General features: G+C 41.0%; 2 protein-coding genes and 1 long non-coding RNA gene across 9 annotated transcripts in view; 1 reads left to right on the top strand and 2 right to left on the bottom strand.

Annotated features, from left to right (window-relative positions):
- The window catches only part of OGA (O-GlcNAcase), a 29,187-nt gene extending 21,613 nt beyond the window's left edge, over window positions 1–7,574 (bottom strand). Inside the window, exons 1-4 of one of the 4 annotated variants that reach the window (XM_074233857.1) lie at window positions 7,557–7,574; window positions 3,767–3,818; window positions 3,379–3,476; window positions 1,272–1,402 (exon numbers count right to left, since the gene is read on the bottom strand). In XM_074233857.1, the coding sequence (XP_074089958.1) occupies window positions 1,272–1,402; window positions 3,379–3,476; window positions 3,767–3,795 (258 nt within the window). In that variant the 5' untranslated portion in view covers window positions 3,796–3,818; window positions 7,557–7,574. Of the gene's footprint in view, window positions 1–1,271; window positions 1,403–3,378; window positions 3,477–3,766; window positions 3,819–6,647; window positions 6,791–6,935; window positions 7,165–7,421; window positions 7,441–7,556 lie in introns of those variants that run through there. The other 3 variants (XM_074233856.1, XM_074233854.1, XM_074233855.1) reach the window with 3 other exon arrangements.
- The window catches only part of LOC141521369 (uncharacterized), a 45,772-nt gene continuing 30,819 nt past the window's right edge, over window positions 7,128–22,080 (top strand). The window contains exon 1 of the long non-coding RNA XR_012477904.1: window positions 7,128–7,236. This is a non-coding gene — a long non-coding RNA (uncharacterized LOC141521369). The remainder of the gene's footprint in view (window positions 7,237–22,080) is intronic.
- KCNIP2 (potassium voltage-gated channel interacting protein 2) overlaps window positions 19,389–22,080 on the bottom strand; it is a 35,473-nt gene continuing 32,781 nt past the window's right edge. For all 4 annotated transcript variants that reach the window (XM_074233864.1, XM_074233863.1, XM_074233862.1 and 1 more), the window contains 4 exons: window positions 21,918–22,025; window positions 21,595–21,699; window positions 21,299–21,361; window positions 19,389–20,991 (listed from right to left, as the gene is read on the bottom strand). In XM_074233864.1, coding sequence (XP_074089965.1) covers window positions 20,944–20,991; window positions 21,299–21,361; window positions 21,595–21,699; window positions 21,918–22,025 — 324 coding nt within the window. In that variant the 3' untranslated portion in view covers window positions 19,389–20,943. The remainder of the gene's footprint in view (window positions 20,992–21,298; window positions 21,362–21,594; window positions 21,700–21,917; window positions 22,026–22,080) is intronic.

The raw sequence follows: 22,080 nt of genomic DNA, 5'->3' as shown, positions 1-22,080 counted from the left end.
CATAAATCTAAAGTTTCTTAAGGTTACATATTTTCATTTTTGACTTTGTCTCTCCACTGCCTGGCACATAAATAATAAATACTGACTCATCTTTATCTCTCCTAAATTCTAGTCCATCAACTGATGGATACAATGGAGATATTAGATATTTTCTTTTTTTTTTTTAAGGTTTTTGCAAGGCAAATGGGGTTAAGTAGTTTGCCCAAAGCCACACAGCTAGGTAATTATTAAGCATCTGAGACCAGATTTGAACCCAGGTACTTTTTAAAAAAAAATATTTATTTCTTCTCATTTTGTACAATTTTTTTATACATTAATAAAACATTCTTGTTTAAGAGTAAACAAAATACCCCCCCCAAAATATAGACTCACTTGAGTGATAAAGTAAAGGGGAGAGAAAAAAATTAACATGAAAAAAAATAATAGTAATAATTGTAGGTATGGCCAGGTGGCGCAGTGGATGGAGCACCAGCCCTGGAGTCATGAGCCAGGTACTCTTGACTCCAGGGCCGGTGCTTTATCCACTGCGCCAGCTAGCCACCCCCTCTCAATATCATCTTAAAATTTATATTGGCAAAGAACGAGCCTGTGTTACTTCTGTCCTAAAGAAGTTCCAGTGGCATTTTTTTTTTATTTACCTCTAAGTTCAAATATAAGCTTGTGTTTGGCATTTAAAGATCTTCACAACATGGCTCCAGATCTACCTTTCCCTAGATTACTTGGAAGCTATTTTTTTGAGGCAAATTGGCCAAGTCAATATATCATTCAATCTCTGAGTACTGTATCTTTAAACAGGTTTATTCACTATCCTAGCACACTTTCCCTCTTGGAAAACCTGGCCCCCACACCCTCTTAACACTTGGCTCAAATGCCACTTCTATAAGAATCCCTTTCAGTTTATAGTTGTTGGCATTCTCACTCAGGTTCTGAAATTACTTTGTATATTTGCTTTGGTATAAATCCCTGCCTCACTCTTACCCTACTCACCTTCAAAGTAAAAATACAAGCTACCTGAGAAGGACTCATTCATTTTTCTATCTCTTACATTGGTACATTGAAGGCACTTTAAAAATGTTGTCTGAGCTGAACTGGATCGTTCAGGAGGTGAAATTTTCTCAACTTCCTTTTACAAATCAACAAAAGCATAAAATGTATTTGCCCTAAAGGTGGTAGAAATTTTATTTCCTTTCAGACGCTAGGAAGCAATTCTCTAACTTGATATAAAAATACCTACTCATCTTTAACCCAACCTTTAAGGAACAAAGAACTACCTGATCCAGTTTTCTTTTCAATGTGGATACTTCTTTAGGATTAGAAAAGGTGATATCCAATCCAGGTGAGATGGCATAGATGAATTCTATCTCGTATTCTTGTGCAGCAGAAATAAGTGTCATAAGTTGTTCTTAAAAAAACAAAAGACAAGTTTACAGATAATTTCATACCTTCTAGAAAACACTTCAAAGCAAAGCAAGTCAAGCTTGCAACCGAAATCTTCAAGTTTCTAGTAAATTTGGTATAAAAAAAGGGAAAGAGAAACTTGCCTAATTTTGGCAAAAGTGAATGCCATAGGGGCAGCTAGGTGGCACAGTGGATAGATTGGACCTGGAGTCAGAAGGACCTGAGTTTAAATACAGCCTCAGATATTTAGTGATTGCCTAGCAGCATGACTGACCATGGGCAAGTCACTTAACCCTATGCCTTACCACCCCCCCCCAAAGTGAGTGCCATTTTGAATATCAAGATATACAGGCTAGGTACCATTTTATTTAGGGGTAGAGGGAAAAAAGTAAAGACAGCTATATGACACAAATATTAGCAATAGTATTAATTTACAAATGACATAGATTACCTTTTTACTAGAAAAAATTAACCTTTCATCTTTGAGAAATCAAATTAAAAACTATCCCCATTCCCCATTTTTCAAAAATGTCAAGCTATTGCTATTCTTTAAATACAAATTATTTAATTGTGCATCTTTAAGCTATAAATGATGGTTTTAACACAAAATCTAAACAAAAAAAGTTGTAATTTAAAATAACAAATTTAATGGAATCGTTAATATATCCCATACTATTTTTCCAAAGAATTCCAAAGAATTTTTGTTTAGCAAGACTTAACATTAACATAAAAAATCATTTACATTTTAAAATAATAACTCAAGATACTAATTGAATAGTTTTACTTTTATAATTTTGATAATAGATTGCTTAACTGAATTCAACTGTAAAGAAGTAACAAAGATTTAACTGGTTCCCAGTTAAACCCAACACAACAACAAAATGTTTTCTCTTGGCTAGATTTTGTCCTCTGGCCAATATCCTTCCAAATTCCAGTTTGGTGATTATGAAGATAATTTGAGCAGTAAGCAGTAAGACCTTTTCCTCTATTCACTTATTATTCTATGTGAGGAGAGTTCATATTTTAATTTATAAGGGCTTAAAAACTGCTTTTATTGCTTATTAAAGCTGAGTCATCACCAGAAAGTCAATGTAGTAGAGATAGACTTTGAGTTGACTTATTCATATCCTAAACACAGTACAGCAGAAAGTATGATTTGGAGTCACAGAGCAGTCCTGGTTTAAATTACAATTTTGTTCTGAGAACTTTGGGCAAGTCATGTACCTTTCCTGGACTTCATTTCTCTGTGAAATGAGAGTAATGGATGAGGAGTTAGCCTCTGACCTCTCTGAAAGTTTTAGATGTGTGATTTTTTTTGTTTTTTATTTTTTACAAGGCAGTGGGGTTAAGTGACTTGCCCAAAGTCACACAGCTAAGTAATTATTAAGTGTCTGAGGCTGAATTTGAACTCAGGTACTCCTGACTCCAGGGCCAGTGCTTTATCCACTGCGCCATCTAGCGGCCCCTAGCTGCATGATTTTAAATCAGTTTCTCATGACTAGGTCATAATTTTATCAATTGACACTATAAATCTAAATCACTCTAAGCTCTATGAGCTTTGCCTTGACTCTGAAGTCAAAACCCCTCAGACTTGTTTCCTCATCTGGAGAGGAATAAAAACATTTGTTCTACCTACCTTAGAGTGTTGATTATTGTCGAGGAGTGTTATGTAAACTTAAAAGTGCAAGTGAGTAAGAGTTTTCCTTTATTTTCTGTAGCACATTTTTTAGACACTTAGAATGAATTAAAGTAATTGATTCCCAAGAAATTAAACCCATAAACTTGACTTCAATTAGTCCTAAAAATCAATTATTCACAGAAAAAGTAGAAAACAAATTGGGAAATACTAAATAAATCAATTACTGAAATCCTCACACAAGAGATAAAAGATTAGACAAACACCCATTTCCCTCTGCCACATAAATGTATACACACACACACACATATTCAGAAAACATTGTTTAAAAGGAAAAAGATTACCAGCTTCTTCCACTGAATACATCTCTCTCCAAAACATCCTGTGCTTGTAGTCATCTTTTGGTGCATACAAATATGTATTTAATTCCCATTTCTGAAGCCTTTAAGGGGAAAAAGGGGAATAAAATGTTTAAGTAGTTGTTTGCACACGTATGGAATGACATTATAATGAAACAAGTATGAAAATTCACACATTCTTCTTGCCTTGAAGTCCCCCATATTCCTTCAAAAAGTACCAATATTCAAATCAAAGATCAAAACAAAAGACTGTTAGAACTGCAAATTATTCACAAGTAAATCTATAGTGATCAAGAATTCCACATGAAAGGAAAATGTTACATCTACAAGGAGAAGTACCTGTATTTCTCTCCTTTGAAAAAGAATGATTTACCTTCTGAAGAGTTCTTTTCTCTGTTCCATAACCCATGGTCTTCCATAAAATCCTAGATTTAAAGTAATATTCAAGTTATTTTTTCCACAGTTCAAAACCAACTAAATCACCTTCCTTTCAATTTGTATAAAGTTTCAATTCTAAATTCGGGTTGGGAGTTCACTGGTGGTGTAATGGATATACCCTGATACCAGAGGTATCAATCAAATTCCAGATTATTCACACACATTAAATCACTTAAAATTAATTCTTGGTTTGGATGTAATAATTTTTATTGTTGTCTGATGGAACTTGAGGGGATTAGCAAAGTCACAACAAATTAAGTAGTAGGAGGCCTAGATAGGAAATTCTTCATCACCTCCATTCTAGAGATTCCAAAGTAGAAAATTCTTTTTGTTTTTTTTTTAGATTTTTTTTTTTTGCAAGGCAAATGGGACTAAGTGGCTTGCCCAAGGCCACACAGCTAGGTAATTATTAAGTGTCTGTGACCAGATTTGAACCCAGGTACTCCTGACTCCAAGGCCGGTGCTTTATCCACTACGCCACCTAGCCGCCCCTAAAAGTAGAAAATTCTTAAAAACCTGCCCTTCCCAGAACAATTTCCCTGAAAGACAAAATAACTAGCAATATTAAGGACCAAAACAAAAAATCATATTAAAAAAACCCAAACAAAAACAGTGGACAGGGGCAGTTAGGTAGCACAGTGGATAGAGCACCAGTCCTGGAGTCAGGAGGATATGAGTTCAAACCCGGTCTCAGACACTTTATAATTACCTAGCTGTGTGACCTTGGGCAAGTCACTTAACCCCACTGCCTTACCAAAAAAAAAAAAAAAGTGGACAAATATATGATCCAAACAGTTGAATGAACATAGTCCTGGAGTTGGGTACTCCTTACTCCTAAACTCTTTCTACACCAGTTTTTCCCCCTCCTCCTTATAACATCATCTTTAAAATGAGTAACTACATCCCTCAGAGATATTATAATTGATAAAGAACATATTTAATCTTGAAGGCCTTTTCCAGTTCTGGTCATATGATTTTAAGAGGAAGAAGGCTCTCTAAATCCCCCCCCCCATTCTACTATGGTAACATGTTTCAACAGAAAATGTATTCCTACTACAATCTTTACTTTATTTTCACAGTTAAGTGCTCACTAATATCGATTCAGGCAAATCCTGGGAGTAAAGCATATTTCTAAAACCAGTAATCTACAGAAAGCTGTCCAAAAATCTTAAGTTTAATAAGTTCCAATAAACTTCAATAAGGAAGGCACTAAAAGAGTGACACTCTAATCAAGATAGCATATAATCCTGTCATGTTCTATCCCTTATAGATTCTTTTAAGAAGCCTTTATGGAGAAAATTTTAACCAGTTCACAGCTTTCCTAATGTCTTGGCATTAGGAAAAGCAGAAAAAATTCTATTAATGAACATCCTTTTTGAAAATCATTCCAAAGCAAAAAACCATTGATTTCTTTAGATTTAGGATGACTGTATAAGGAATGCTAAATTAAGAGTTTATAATGCCAATTACAATCATGACTCTAGTTGATTGAACCAGAAAGATGGAAGGTTATTTTTCTTCAAACCAAAGGTCCAAGTGTAGATATGCACCAGCAATAACTTACAAGGATTTTGGTTGGGGGGGAGGGGCAGAGGGAAACCTGTATGTACTTAAAAGTTATGTTGTCTCTTATTTGTTTTAGGAATGGAGCCAATCCTGAAGAACAAAGAATCAGTGCTGACTCAGGTGCTCAGTCACAAGAGAACATACATAGAAAAATGGCCTCTAGGGGCAGAAAGGAGAACTGCACAATTCTGCTCTGAAAAACAAACAAAATGAAGTATCCGAGAGCTCTTCCCCATTTGTTACCATTATCTGAATACAATGTTGCCACTACTAGAGTGTATGAACATATTTTTGTGCATTGTATGTGTATATATACATATATATAATTATAAATAATGTATATATTCACATGCCCCCATGAGGTAAAGATAAGCAGCTTCTCCAAATGGATTCTTTCTAGCTACATTTAACTAGCCAGGTGCTAATAAATACATCAGCTATTAAGTCATGATAGTTTTATTTTCATAAGCATTTGCCGCAGCCAAAAGCAGTCTGAAACCTTAATAAGGCCATACAAAAGTATTTTGCAAAGTAATTTAATGACTAATAAACAGGTCTTTCTCTCCATTGCCTCAGGAAACTATTAGCTCTTCACCCCAGTAGCCCTACAAAAAAAAGCTTTAACTTGGTGAGTCAAACTATTTCAGAGCAAACAAAAAAGGCCTCCACCCAGTTTCAAATTCACAGCTGCTCGTAAGCACTTAGGAACAAAGCCAGAAAGTCCTCCACTAGCGAGGGATTCCTTTCCCAAGTTGGAAAACATTTCCTACCTTTATTTGGTTTTTTTTTAAGATTTTTGAAGGCAATGGGGTTAAGTGGCTTGCCCAAGGCCACACGGCTAGGTAATTATTTTATTTGGTTTTTATAGCAGGAAAAATATAGGGGGTTTTTCTGATATACTAAAGTATCTGTTACATAAGAAAAGGAGTGAAGAATGCAAGCCAACTCTCTCTAGGTAGTTAAAATGTTTCAAAAGCTTACTCAGTCGGGGTGGGGAAGCTCAGAAAAACCACAACTCCGAAGGCCGGAAGGGGAAGGCTCCCAGTCGGCTCTTGCCTAGGAAATTGTTACTTTTTAATCTGTTCAAACTTACAAAACGCAAAGCGTCCGCCACCTACTCTCAAGGAGCTTATGTAACATTTTGAAGTAACCACCGGGTACTATGTGACTGTTCTCCACGAAAGCTAGTTTCTAACGACGAGGGCGGGTAACATTTCTAAAAAGGCTCGAAAGTCTGAAAAAGACCGTACGTTGTCTCGAGGGCTCCTCCCAAGCGTGCAGTGGGCGCTAGTCCTTCAGTTCCTTAAGGACAAGCCCGGGCCCCTCACGCGGCCCTCGGGCAAGGGGCTAGGCCTCGGCAGAACGGCCCCCCAGGCGCTGGGGAATTAAGCGGCGGGGCCGAGCTACAAAGCAGAGATTAGAGACGGCGGCGTGCGGCAGCTGCGGCGGGGGCCCCGATCCCGGGCGGGGCCCCGATCCCGCGCAGGGCGGGGCCGCTCCCCTCCCCCACGCCCCCCCAGCCCCGGCCGGGCCCTCACCTTCCACCACACCACAGAGGAACCTCCGCGCTCCGCCCGAGGCCGCGGCGGAGGCTGCGGGCCCGCCCGCGGCCCCAGCCTGGCTCCCCTCCCCGGGGGCCGGGGCCGCGGCCGGCTCCAGCGGGCCCGCGGCGGTGGCGGCGGCGGGAGCGGGGTTGGGGGTGAGCTCGCTCTCCCGCTCCTCGAGCGCCGCCTGGCTCTCCTTCTGCACCATCCTCCTGGCCCCGGCCGCCGCCACCGCCGCGGTCACTGCGGGCCCCTCCCGGCCTCCGTCCGTCCTCGCGGCCGGCCTTTCGGCCCGGTGAGTCTGCTGGGCCCGCGGGGCAGGGAGCGAGCGCCGCGCGCCCGCTGCGCCTTCCTCTCCCCTCCCCCTCTTCCTCCCTCGCCACCTCGCCACGGGGGCCCGAGTGCCCGGATGAGGAGGCGGCGGTGCCCGGCGAGAGCCCTTTGTCAGCCACCGGAGCCGGGACAGGGGGGCAAGCTAACTTTTTGGCTCCCCGAGGGTGGAAGGCCAACTGCTTTCCCTTCTCTTCTCTCCCGACCGCCGCCGCCGCCGCCGCCGGGGCCGCCCTTCCACTACCCTTCTCTTCTCCTCCTGCCGCTTCTCCCCGGAGCCCCTACTTCGCCTCGGCCGCTACCGCCCGCTTCCTGTTTATCCGCACTGCGCCTGCGCCGCAGACCGGCTCAGACCGGTCCTTTCTACCCTTCCCTCCCTCCCCGCCTCTGGGCCGAGCCACCGAGCCCGTTTCGCGGGGTACTGAATCATTTGGGAAACCTTCGGGCGTGCGAGGGATCGAGGCGACAGCAGGTCATACCATTCGAGTTCCCCCCCATAGAATCAGGCGAGCACTCTGGGACGGACCATTACATCACTACAAGAAGGGGAGAAAGGGAGGGGGAGAGGTGTTTACTTCCGCAAGTGCGCAGGCGTGGAACCCTTCTTAAAGAGACAGGTGGGATTTCTCTCCGGGCTCTGACCTACTTTTCTACTGCAGCACTTCCCGGGCTAACCCCCCTCCCCCCAGGCCTCTAGTTAACTTGACCTCCACAACAGCCCGAGCAGACCGCTAGGCTTGCGCCGGCCTCCTGCCCCCTCTACTTCACTGCCATTCTTTGACACCCCCCCCCCCTGCAGAGCGCTTTTAAAGTGAATAAAGCGCTTTGCCTCCACCCAGGTGATGCCAGTGCCCTCTCCAGCTTCAGGTAATTAAACTGACGACTGAAGGCTCCAGAGCCTGCCCTGGCCTAGGGGCTTCCTTAAAGCTCGGGACCCTTCCCAGGATTAAATCCTCCTGCTCTGCTGCAGATCTGCAGCATCTCTGCCCGGGGGCTTTGGGAATTCAACGCAGGAGGGGGGAGCCCTCGGACCTCCGGACCACCCCAGCCTTCTGTAAGGGGGCTCATAGCCTACCGAAAAAGGCTCGCTCGTCCTTTATCATCTTTTCCTTTTTTTCCCCCAAGGCAATGGGGTTAAGTGGCTTGGCCAAGGCCACACGGCCGGGTAATTATTAAGTGTCTGAGGCTGAATTTGAACCCAGGTACTCCTGACTCCAGGGCCGGTGCTCCATCCATTGCGCCACCTAGCCACCCCTATCATCTTTTAAAGTGAGGACTTCATGGAGTCTACTCTCTACTTAATGGGCCTACTCCGGGTCCTGGATCGAGGGTCCGATTATTTCATCCCCGCCCCCCCCCCCCACCGCTTCGGACCCACCATTTGCCACCATCACTGCACCCTCTCCTCCTCTGAGATTGATTTTACGCAGAGAGAGATAAAATAATCAAATCTATAATCCATTATCTACCAGTCTCCAGCTCCTTCTCCCTCAAGAAGTTCAATACCTCTCATTATTTGGCCTTCCTTCTTTAAGGGGACCAGGACATCAGGGAGGTGATGCCATGACTTGAAAGGGGATTAAATTTCAGTGAGCAGGGCTGTGCAAAGTCTCCTCCTAGGCCTTCTGGGTCCAGTGGCTACAGATAGATCAGGATGCTTAGAGATAGCCCAGGATGCAATTGAGAGGCCTTGGTCTTTCCCAGGTCACAGTCTGACTGAGTTGACTGACCATAATGGAAATAATTACTATTTATATAATGAGGCTTGAGAAAGAAACCTTTCTCTAGTTCAATACCTACCTAACTCACACCCTTATTCTCCAACTTCTTCCCTTATACAATGGAACTTCAATATCCATCTTGTTGCTTCTTCCAACAGTTTGAGTTCCTAATTTCTTCATCTTCTCAAGTCCCTTTTTTTGTTATTGCAAGGCATTGCAGTTAAGTGACTTGCCCAAAGTCACACAGCCAGATAATTAAGTGTCTGGGGCCAGATTTGAACTCAGGTCTTCCTGACTCCAGGACTGGTGCTCTATCCAGTGTGCCACTTAACTGGCCCCATGACCTACTGTTTTACTCCATTAGAGCAAGTTACAGGAAGGAAGGATCACCCCTTGATCTTATCACCTATAGGTGTTTCATTTCCACAATCAAGGATAAAAGTGCAGTGCAAAGACTCAATTCCACTACCTATTAGCAAGGGAGCTTTAATCTACTGTTCTTAAACTAGATTGTTTTGACTCTCCTTAATCAACCTAATGATCCCCAGCTCACAATATTGATACTAGACTTAGTAAGGATGACTTAGAAATGGAGATCATTTTTTAAAAATTTGTTAATTTAATTTTACATGGGTCTTCACTGCAGCAAGGTAACCTCTCTTCTAGTATAGTTTTCAAATCAAGCATTACACATCTCTTAAATCTCCTTCCTACCTCTCAGCAAAGGACATTACCTAATTTTTTTAACTGAGAAAAATAAGTCATTCTCTGTGAGCTCTATCTTCTCCCCTATTTTATATTTCCAAAAACTTGATATCATCTCTTCTTTCCTTTATCTCACCTAGACCAATTCTTAAAACATTCTCACTTCTTTCTAAACTCACTTCAAGGTATCATCCTAATATCTACCTTCTCTTTCCCCAGTCAAGCCCTTAGAACAAGTTGTCTCCTATTATTACCTACCCTCCCTCTCCTCACTCACTTGTCAGCCTCTTGAAAGCTAATTTCAGGTCTTCTCATTCTAATGCAAATACTTTCTTAAAAGTTTCAGTATTTTAAATATCATATTTTCTTAATCCTCATCCTTTTTGAGTTCTTTGCAACCTTTGGCACAGTTTATTACTCTTTCCTTCTAGATTCTCTCTCTCTCCTCTCTGGGTTTTTGAGATTCTTGGTTCTGCTCCTACCTATCTGACCAGTCCTCTGTGTTTTTGCTAGATCATTTTCCATATCCTACTCTTTAGCTATAGTTATATCCAGAGGCTATCGACCCTTTCTTTTTCTCTGTGACCTCAGCTTCCATAGCTTCAATGATCATTTCTAGTTTTATGTATTCAACCCTAAGTCTCTTTTCCTAAGTTCAAATGTCACATCATTAACTATCTCTTGGAATTTTCCAGTTGTATAGCCCACAGGCATCTCAAATTCAACAACTCCAAAACAGAATGTATTATCTTTTCTGCCAAATGTCTCTTCCTAACTTCCTTATATCTTTTGTAAACACCAGTCTCATTCTAATCACCCTATCCCATTCCCAATGTCATCTTCAGCTCTTCAGTCTCCATTTCTTCTTATAGCTAGTCATTTGTCAACTCATATCTTTATATTCACAACATTCCTCACATCCATCTCTTCTTTCCACTTATATGATCACCACCCAAGTAGGACCTCATTAGTTCTTTTCTGAACTGCTTCAGTAAACTCTTAGTTGATTTTCTTTCCTTAACTTTTCCCCCTCCACAATTCATCTTTCACACAATTGCCAGCATGATATTCCTAAAGTTCATGTTGCAGGTACCCTTAATAAATGGAGTCTCCCTAACTCACTTGTTGAAATTATAGAATGTAGAACTTCATCAAGAAGAGTATCTCCCATGAAGCTGGATATACACACTGGCTTCTTGCTGAGGGATATGTATTTTGCAAGGGGAACAAAATTGATTTTCCACTCTAAGCCAAGGACATAAACTTTGTGGAGTTAGTAAATAGATTAAGATGAGCAAAGAGAAAGACCTCTTCTTTTGAGGCTTCTGGCTTTTTAGGGAATTCTTTTTTTTTTGTAAGGCAAATGGGGTTAAGTGGCTTGCCTAAGGCCACACAGCTAGGTAATTATTAAGTGTCTGAAACCGGATTTGAACCCAGGTACCCCTGACTCCAGGGTCGGTGCTTTATCCACTGTGCCACCTAGCCGCCCCCAGGGAATTCTTTTCTAGCACTTTGTCTATCTTAGATTTCTGACAGGGAAGGGAAGGGATTTCTCTACTTTCTTCCACCTAAAGCAACCACAAGCCTGTGTTAGCAGGAACATCTGCTGCCCTAGAAATGGAGCCTTAAGTCCCTGCTTCTATTTATGCTTTCTAGTTCTTTTCCTTAGTATAAGTCAGTGATCATTGTTCCTAAGACGTGAACATTCCAGTTTGTGAGTTAAAGAACAGTGGTCTTAAGTAATTTCTATAAAAATACACTCTTCATTGGGCAGTTAGGTGATGAAGTGGATGTAACACCAGCCCTGGAGTCAGGAGTCCTAGGTTCATATCTCAGACAGTTAAAAATTACCTGACTGTGTTACCTTGGTTAAGTCACTTAATCCCATTGCCTTGCAAAAACAAACAAAAAGAATATACTGTTCAAAGGAGAAGAGCAACATTGCCAGGATGATTCTGAAGCTGAAAGAATAAAGCAAGCTATACCTGGTTGGCCAGAAAATCTGGGTCTTGTAGATTTCTTAGACTGTTCAAGTCAGAGATGAATGTTTAATTATCTTCCTATCTAACTTCTCTGACTCTTTTGCTGGATCTTTATCCATGTCAATCTGCTAATTATGGATGTCCCACAGATGTCTGTCCTGGTCCCTTTTCTCCTTTTCCTCTATACTATTTTGCTCAATGATCTCATTACCTCTCATGGATTAAATTATCAAAATTTTGCTGATTTTTCTCATATATACTCAATTATCCAGTCCTAACTTCTCTGCTGACCTCCAGACCAAACTGCCTTTTGGTCATTTCAAACTGGATTTCCTATAGACATGTTTTTTTTTTAAATAGTCAAAGAATGATAAAACTTTATGATCACATCATTACTAGCTTGTTTATCTTTATAGCTGAGTCTTTCATAGGAGTTAATAGCACTACCATTCATTACTGTATAACATGTATGCAAACTTTAAATTCATTAGATTTTAAAAGTCAATCCTAAGGTACATCTTAGCTTGGAACATATTTAAGAACTCAACAAAAAGTCCTATCTCTAGCTGAATTTCTCTGAGCCTCAACAATCAAGGATACTAGTATATTTGACATTCAAAACCATCTATACCAAAAAAATGGTATGGATATCTTTCACTCAGAATTATTATACAACATAATGAAGTGTATTACATGTTTGTACACAATAGGCATTAAACAAAAGTGTGTTATATTGAATTTAGACATAGAGATAAATAGCTAGACCAGCCTCCAAATCATCCTTCAATGTCCTGCAATCACCAGGCAATGGTCCCCTCTTCCCTTCAACCACCACTGACTCTTACTACCAGGGCTTTGCTCCTATAAAAAGTGTTCTGGAAACAGGGGAGCCCCAGATCCATGGTCACCAGAGGGTGTGAGTGGCAAGCTGGTCCATTTGTAGGCCTCTCCCTCCCTCCCCTTATAAATTGAAACAGTTACACAACAAGATGATCTCTAAAATTCAAAATCCCCTGAAAATCCCTCTCCTTCTGGTTCAAGGGAACTCATCATTATGGGATATATTCCTAAGGTTGGTTACTGCTCCAATAGGGTAAGATCCTGGAGACACTGTCTAAAAACAATTTTCCCAACCTTTCTAGGAGAAAAATGCACATATGGATTCAAGTGTCATCCTTCTACCTATCTTCCCCAACAGGGGAGGGGAAGGTTATACATGTTTTTTGGAGTGTTCCTACTCTGATTCCATTAGTGTAAGGGACTCCTGATGTGCAAATTCTCTCAACAATGAAGATTAGCAACTCCTCTCAAACGTAGTTTTAGAAGTTGATCTGACTTGTTCATGATTGTTTGGCTTGTTTATGGCAGAGGCAGGCCTTGAACCTACTAATTCTTACTGATCCTAGGGCTGATTCTCTATTGTGGTTATATTAACAATGAGTTACTAATCATGTATTAATGTTAAAAACCTTATTATTAAACTCAACCAACATTTATTAAATAGGAAAACATATAAAAGTATGACAATTTGATTGTGGCTAGAATTGTCACCAAGCAGAAACTATAGTATTATTCATTTAAACACAAGTCTACCTAATCTATATAATTCATTTATTAGGGTTGCTGAACAAAATTTTTAAACAGCCAATTATGATCAAAGTTCCCTGGTTGATGAAATAAATTAAAATACATTGGAGTTCTGGTACATGTTAGGAAAAAAAGAAAAGAAAATCTTATGAAGAGATATTAGTATTTTATAATAAGGCAGTGAACAATTATTACTCATCAGTGACTTTTTTAAAGATATGCTGTCATGTCTGCCCTTTCTGACTTTGTAATACTAGGGAAGATCATTTTTGTTCCAAGGATATACGTCTTGGGGTTTTGTAAGAATACCATTAGTGTTTCCTCTCCCTGGATTAAATCTTTGCTTTTGTTGGCATTTGTAAAAGAGAATACTGAAGCCAGACTGACCAGTCTTTTGGCCAAAAACTCCACTCAGTTTAGGGCAAGTCTTGTGCTTGCCCTCCATTTCACTGTGTGGCACCGTACATACTTCTGAACAAAAATCTTCTTGCCCTTCTCTACAGTACCCATTGAGAATTCATCTTGGTTCACTCTTGTCAAATAGGCTAGGACTGTTGCCTATCTTCCATTTACTTTCCCACATAGACATCTTCCTAACCTGGATGTCATCCTTGATACCTTTCTCTCTGTCTCTGTCTCTGTCTCTGTCTCTCTCTCTCTCTCATTTGCTTTTCCAACACACTTCACTTACTCTTCAGTCCAACCAAGCAGGTCTTGTGACCATCTCTTCTCTCCATACAAAACATAGGTTATCCCTTATGTTTGGAGTACACAGTCTCTTCTATCTACCCCACACACTCTCTTCTATCTACCCCGAGACTCCCTAAATTCCTTCAAAACTCAGTTCGTGTCTCATCTCCTACATGAAGCATTTCACAATCTCTCCAGCCACTGGTGCCTCCTCACCCAAAAAACCATGAGGTGATAGGCTTACCAGAGAACCATCCACTTTCTTATCTCTTTGTGTGAGGAGTAGTTCATCCCATTGGGCATAATTTTAGCCAACCCCCACAGTTCTACACTGTCTAAAGAGGATAGTGTCTTTAAATCTCCTTAGGGAAAGACAATGGGAAGAAAGAGACTTTCTGAGTCAATGACTCCTGCTCACTTACTAAAGCTACCAGAAAACTGTTGTTTCATCCTGTGTCCAGGATAGTTCCAATTCATTTATTCTTTGCTTTAGGGGAACTATAATAATAGATATCAATAAAATATCTGATTTCCCTAGCACCTATTCTCATAAATTAAAGTCTATTCCTATCTCTCCCTCTGGCCAATTTAGTCCCTCAGTGAAATATGTACACACAATGAACAATAACTTAGAGAAACAAATTTCTTTTTTAAAACAGAAGTCAAATACAGAAAGTAAACACAACCTTAAGGAAAGAAAAATTGGGAATAAAGACAATCCAGAGCCAATGAATTGAGGGTCCAGGAAGTAGAAGTACAATTGGTTGTGTCCTCAGCCAAGGGAGGGAGGGGAGTGTTACCATTCTGATACCATATGATCCAAGTGTAGTTTGGAAACTGTTTTGGGTGGATAGGTGGTGCAGTGGAGTCATGAGAACCTGAGTTCAAATTGGCCTCTGACACTTGACATTAACTAGTTGTGTGGCCTTGGACAAGTCACAACTCTAATGTCTCACATCCAGGGTCATCTCCAGTCATCCTGATTCATATTTAGTCCCTGGACCCAGATGACTCCGAAGGAGAAAGTGAAACTGTTGCCTTAGCACAGCTCCACCCCATTGATTTCAAGGTCTTCAAGAATGAAAGACAAACATCATTCATAGCTGGGTAGTAGCAGTCTTTTCCCAACACCTCATTTCCTGGACTAACCATCTTTTTTTCCTCAGTTGAGTTGCTGAGGACTTCACTCACTCCCCTCAGTAACAAACTATTTTAACTATCTTACAGGATTGTTGTGGGATCTAGATGTACAAGCCTTTTGCAAACTTAAGAAATTACATGAATGTCAATCATTTTTTTTAATGATTCTACATGGTATCTCTTCAAAAGCTTGAAAATAACTATTATATCCTGCTGTAAGACTTTTCTTTTCCAGGTAAATCCCTTCAGTTTTTTAGATGATTCTCATATGACGTGAATTTAAGGTCCTTCTTCATTCTAGTTGTCCTCCTCTGGATGGACTCTAGTTTATCAATGTCTTTCCTAAAATATGGTGTCTAGAACCAAACATAATTCTCTAGATGTTCTCTGACAAGGTCAGAGTACAATGGAATTCTCACTTCCCTAGTTCTGAATGCTGTGCCTCTCTTAATGCATCCAAAAATTGCATTAGCTTTCTTGGTTGCCATATCAGATTGCTGACTCATTCAGAGCTTACAGTCCACTAAAACCCCCAGATATTTTTCAGACAAACAGCTGTCTAGCCATACCTCCCCCAACTTGTACTTGTGAAATTGATTTGAATGTTAGTATAAATTTAATTAAAATCTAGCCCAGTGTTCTAGCCTGTCAAGATCTTTTTGGATCCTGTCATCCGAAGTATTAGCTATTTTTCTTGGCTTCAGGTCATCTGCAAATGTGATGAACATGCCATCCAAGTCCTTAATAAAAATGGTAAAAATAAAACAAAACAGGGCTAGGTACTACTAGATTCTGCTAGGTACAGGTCTCCACTGGATACCACTTCTCAAGTAATATCAAATGACTGGATTATTCTGTCCCTGCTACCTCTTATTACTTCTCAACCCTTTATAATCTTGGCTTTCAACCTTATTACTCCTCTCTCAAAAGTTGCTAATGGGGACAGCTAGGTGGCATAGTGGATAGAGTACCAGCCCTGGAGTCAGGAGGACCTGAATTCAAATCCAGCCTTAGACAATTAATTACCTAGCTGTGTGACCTTGGACAAGTCACCCCATTGCCTTGTCAAAAAAAACACACAAAAAAAGTCTGTTTTAAAAGTTACTAATGAACTCTTAAATGCCAAATCCAGTGACCTTTTTTTTTTCAGTTCTCATCATTTTTTGGTCTCTCTCTGCAACATTTTACACTATTGATCACCATCTGTTTCTTTCTAGATTTTCATGGCCCTGTTCTCTCTTGATTCTCCTATCAATCTAACTTTGAGTATAATCTAAACCTCATCTTCTCTTTTCCCTTTGTATCTTTTTGATATGGCATTAGCTCTGTCTCTCAGCCCTGAGCTGTAGTCTTATAGCACCAATGACTTATTGGACTTAACCCATTCTGGGTCCAATAGGCTTCAAATCTCTCCAAAACTTTTTTAATCTTTCCCCCCAAACCCATTCCTGTTCCTAACTTTCCTATTTCTATTGAGGCCTTCTCACCCTTTTATTTTTTTCAGATTCTTAACCCAGGAACATACTCAATTTCACTTTCTATCCTCCCTCTCTCCCCCATAGCCTATCAGTTGCCAAGTTTTGGCTATCTTTCTATCTTATTTTTACATCTCACACCAATCCTTTTCTCTTCATTCACATAGCTACCACCCTAGTTCACTGTCATTAGCTTGGATTATTGCAATTAGTCTCTATCTTTAGTCTCTCTCTTTTTTCTAATTCATCCTTCACAAGTACTGCCAAATCAGTAGTTCTAAAACATAGATCTGAAGATGTAACTCTCCTTTTCAAGGAGCCCAGAGGGCCCTCTATTATCTATAAGATCAAAACAAATTCTTTTTGGTATTTTAAAGGCTTTCACTGTTTAGATTTGCCCTACCTTCCTGAGTTTATTAAACATTACTTTCTTCACAAATTCTCTATTCCATCAAAATTGAGATTAAACATTACTCCCTTCACAAATTCTCTATTCCATCAAAACTGATTTTCAGTCCCCTTATATAATATTCTACTTTTTATCTCCATGTCTTTGCCATCCCCACCAATGCCTCATAGAATCCTTAGCCTTTTTTCAAGGTTCATTTTACTTTCAACCTTTCCTAATCCTCTGAGCTGCTGGAACTCCAGTTCCCAACCAAATTTGTGTGTGTGTGTGTGTGTGTGTGTTTGAAAGCAAATTTTAATTTTATTTTTACTTTATATTGTATATATTTTGTACACATACATATCTATCTATCTATCTATCTATCTATCTATATATATATATATATATATATATATATGAATATATCTATATATTCCATACAATGTAAATTCCTCAAGGGAAGGGACTGTTTAATTGTTGTCTGTTGCTCTAATGCCTATACATACATATGTCTGACTCAGAGGAGATACTAGATAAATATTGGTTTGGACTCAAAATTCAGTCAGTTCTGGAGCAGCTAGGTGGTACAGTGGATAGAACACTGCCTGGGAGTCAGGAGGACCTGGGTTCAAATATGACCTCACTCACTGAATTATTACCTAGCTGTGTGGCCTTGGGAAAGTCACTTAACTTCATTACCTTGAAAACAAACAGACAAACTGAAAAAAGCCAGTTCTGTATCCATTTCATTAGACTCTGGTCTAGCTTTTATGTCTCCATAATTTCAAAACCAATAGCAGAAAATCTCTAATGGCTATGTTAAAATCAAATTTTTCTCTTATCAGTAGTATTCCCCTGATCTACTGGTTTAATAAACTTAGACAAAAAAGAAAATTAGGCATGATTTTAGTTTGTCCATCCTTGATGGAGGCATGGGTGACTCTCAGTCTCACCTTACTAGGTGTTCACTAATCAGTGTCATCAAATGAAAATTAGCCTAATTACTATATGTTTACAACTTAATCCTGCTGCTGCTAAGCAGGAGATGGAAATATACCTTATTTCTCTTTGCTCCCCCCCCCACCTCTCTATATATCTCTACTTTTACATTCCAATCTATCTCAGAAAGCCCCAGGTTAAGGTGCTACCTCCTGAATTTATCTGCCATAAGAAAATGGAAATAGAAGCACTTTGTATCTCTCTCTCTCTCTCTCTCTCTCTCTATATATATATATATATATATATATTTTTTTTTTTTTTTTTTTTTTTTTTTAGGTTTTTGCAAGGCAAATGGGTTAAGTGGCTTGCCCAAAGCCATACAGCTAGGTAATTATTAAGTGTCTGAGACAGAATTTGAACCCAGGTACTCCTGACTCCAAGGCTGGTGCTTTATCCACTATGCCACCTAGCTGCCCACTTTGTATATCTCTTAAACATTTACATGAACTCTGTTTTGGATCATAGTTGTGTATAATGTAACTACCCCTACCAGACTATAAGCCCCATGAGGGTATTAACCCTGTTCTAACTGTTCCTTCAGAGGCTAGCTCAGAATTTTGCACATTAAAAAAGTATTTAATAAATGGTTATTGATTTGAATTCAGATATATTCCTTGTCATCCTTACAGTGGAGGAATAGATGCATGTGAGATAATACAGTCTTTTTTTTTTTAGGTTTTTGCAAGGCAAATGGGGTTAAGTGGCTTGCCCAAGGCCACACAGCTAGGTAATTAATAAGTGTCTGAGGTTGGATTTGAACCCAGGTACTCCTGACTCCAGGGGTGCTTTATCTACTGCGCCACCTAGCGGCCCCGATAATACAGTCTTGTACGCAACACAAATCACACACACAAACTCACACACACACACACACACACACACACACACACACACACACAGCCCCTTTTCCTTAGCCTAGGATCAAACCTTTTTCCCAGTTTTCCTTCATCTAATTATTCTATATCTCTACCTTGCTTTCTTCTCCCATTGAAGATGGAACAGACTTGAACCTTCAGCTATGACCCCTGGAATGAGTCTTGTCTTCCAGGTTTACAAGGCTTCCCTAGCCAGACTCTTCCTGTGGTGACTTCTTTCCCCTCTTTATAAAAGGGAAGCTAAGGAAGGATGGGATAAATTGAGGCCTGGTGATGTCATTGCAGCCTTCCCCGGGAGTTCAGCAGAGAGCTCGCCATAGCCACTACATCTTCTCACTCTTTCCTTCCTCTCTTTCTATTCTTGCTCCTTTTATCTTACTTTACCTCCCTGTTCAGATTGTTGGGCATAAGAAAAAACAGTTATCTTAAAATAATAACCCAGCATGTGTTTGTATTTTGTCTATGTTTGTTAGTGTGTACATGAGTTTCTCCTGGAGGATAAACTGTCGGGCATAATGTTATAGTGAAGAACACAGAGGAAAGAAGACAATGGGCTATGCATAGCCATTGTGTTTTATTGGATTCTCTGGGTTTCTTATTTTACAAAATATACACAAGAGTTGAAAATGCAAAGCAGTCGCAACCAAGTCTTAATCAGGGGAGGAAGGAGGCTATTATCCCCCAGCCCCCTCAGATCACTGCTGGCTGAGGCAGAGCCACCCAGGATAAGCTGAGTTATTATAGGAGTGGAGTAGAGGCCCAGGGTGAAAAGAGGGAGCTAGAACTGGGCTTGCAGAGCCCTTCTCACCCCTATCAGAAGGGAGAGTGCCTGAGGAATTGTGAGATGGGGAAAAAAGTTTCTGGGCAGGATGGGATGGGGCAATAAGAGTTTTCTGCTTAGAGTGCCTTTCTTGGCTCCTCAAGAGTAAAGGAGAAGTGCAGAGCTGAGGGGAGGAGTAAGCTGAGCTGTGGTAGAGAGGGGTAGACAGTTAATCATAATAAGGGCCCCATTTGACAATGCTCCTTACATATCCTCCCATACCCACACAGCATTTAGGTAGCTCTAATCCTGTGATAATGTTCATTATGGGATCTCAGATTTTGAAGAACCTTAACTCTCTTTCCCCAGTCTCCGGTGATGTCATTGTAGTCTTCCCCAGGATTTCAGGAGAAAGCTTACCCTTGCAACCAATCTACTCATCCTCTCTGGACTCTCTAGCCTACTCCCAGTTATGTCTGCTGCCTCTCCCTTTCTATCCTTGCTTTACTTCTCCATTCAGATAGGTGGTCCTGCTAAAATAGGTGAAGATGATAGGAGAGGATACAATCCTGCTTGTTGGTCATTCCTAGGCCTTTTCCATCTGTAGTACCCTCACCTCTACACTCACCAGTAGGGAAATGTGGGAAAGAGGAAAGGGTCCAGGAGAGAATCAAGGCAAGCAACAAATCTGGAATTTTAGGCTCTTTTCAGGGATTTATCTTCTCATGCAAGTATACTATAGAACCTTGAATTCCCACCTCTTCTTTCCAGAGAGGCAGGAATCAAAGCTCCTCTAAGAGCCAGGGAATTCCCAATCAGGTTCCGAAGTCTCAGGAGCTTGGAGTTAGCAGGCTTCTTTGGCCTCATTTTTAACTTCCTCTACAGAGGACTCTGATGGACTAATTTAGATCCTGGCCTATAATCTAAGGCTGTGAGATTGGTTGGTTTGAGGAAGCACCATAGCAGGGGCATTCTTGGTTTAGATTATATGGGTAGAATGGGAATGGGGGAAGTTGCTTTGTTCCTACATCAAACCCTAAGGCGGGGCAGTGGGCTCTCAGCACAAGGAACAGACAGTGGGCCTGGATAACTATATGGGAGACTTGAATGCTTCCAAACACTACTTCAGGATTCTGTCCTGTTTCCCAGTCCCCATCCACCCCACCTCTTTTTACCTCAGAACCCAGATACCCCAAAGGGATCACAGTCTCCTAGCAACCCCTCTGGGTTGCCTGGGCCCCTGCAGACACAGGATGGGGGCTGGAGTTAGACCTGGGAAAAGAAGAGTGAGGTCCATCTGGTCAGGGGGGCCCAGGAGCCTAGCGCATGACAACCCCTTTCTATATCTAGTTAGATGACGTTGTCAAAGAGCTGCATGGAACGCATGATGTTCTCATCCTAGTGGGGGAGAGAGGGAGACAGAAATATATTGAACATGAGAGAAGAGAAAGGAGATCACCATGGACACATTAGGGAACAAAGACAAAGGAAGAGAGTGAGATAGGAGAAATGGAGCCAGTAATCAGATCTAGGCAGGGAGAGACAGACACTGGTGGTGGTGGGAGGGAAGGTGGAGAAGCTTGTGTCTTGGTTCCACACTCTCTTCCCTCTTTTGCCCATGTCTAGGAAAAGGAGTTTCACCAACCCTGTACCTCCCCTACAGGATATCCAGAAACTTGAGAGGATGGGGGTCTTAAGGTTGTACCTTCTGGCAGGACTCAAGGAACTCTTCAATGGTCACTACGCCATCCTTGTTTCTGTCCATTTTCTGTAAGAACATGGAAACAGGGTCAATGCCAAGGCAGATGCATGAGGATGGGGGGTAAAGAATGATATGGGTACAGAATGCCGGATCTATACAATATGTCAATTCCCTCTCCATCCTAGATTTGATCCTTCCTTATCCCTCCATTCCTGATCTCTTTTACACTGATTCATTATACCCTAACATTCAGCTCAATACAGATAGCCCCTCCCATGCCTGTCAATTAACCCTTTCACCTGGAAGAAGCTCTCCACATGTTCTCTTGGTGCCTCCTCCCGAAGAGCAGGATATGTATACTTGCCCATCATGTCATAGATAGACTTCATGATGTCCAGCATTTCCTGTGTGAATGAGAAATTGAAGACTTATCCTCATGTCATTCTTCTCAATCCCTTTGATAATTCAGTGGTACAATATGCTCTCTTGTTAGCCCTCTGCTCCTTTCCCCAGTAGTAGTTTTCTTTTTGTCCTCCCTTTGCTCTCTGTTGCTGCCACCTTTTTCTTGGGTCTTTCATATTAATCCCTAACTTCCTAGAGATCTCCCTCTTGAACCCCGTACCTCCTTGGTGATGAAGCCATCCTTGTTGAGGTCATATAGGTTGAAGGCCCAATTGAGCCGATCATCTATGGTTCCTCGGAGAATCACCGACAGACCAGCCACAAAATCCTGGGGTGGGATGGGGAGAAAAAATTCAGGAGACTCCCTGCCTGATTCTGCCTAG

The sequence above is a fragment of the Macrotis lagotis genome, chromosome 4 (assembly GCF_037893015.1).
Source record: "Macrotis lagotis isolate mMagLag1 chromosome 4, bilby.v1.9.chrom.fasta, whole genome shotgun sequence".
Classification (NCBI taxonomy): Eukaryota; Metazoa; Chordata; class Mammalia; order Peramelemorphia; family Peramelidae; genus Macrotis; species Macrotis lagotis.
This window is presented reverse-complemented; position numbering and strand designations above follow the sequence as displayed.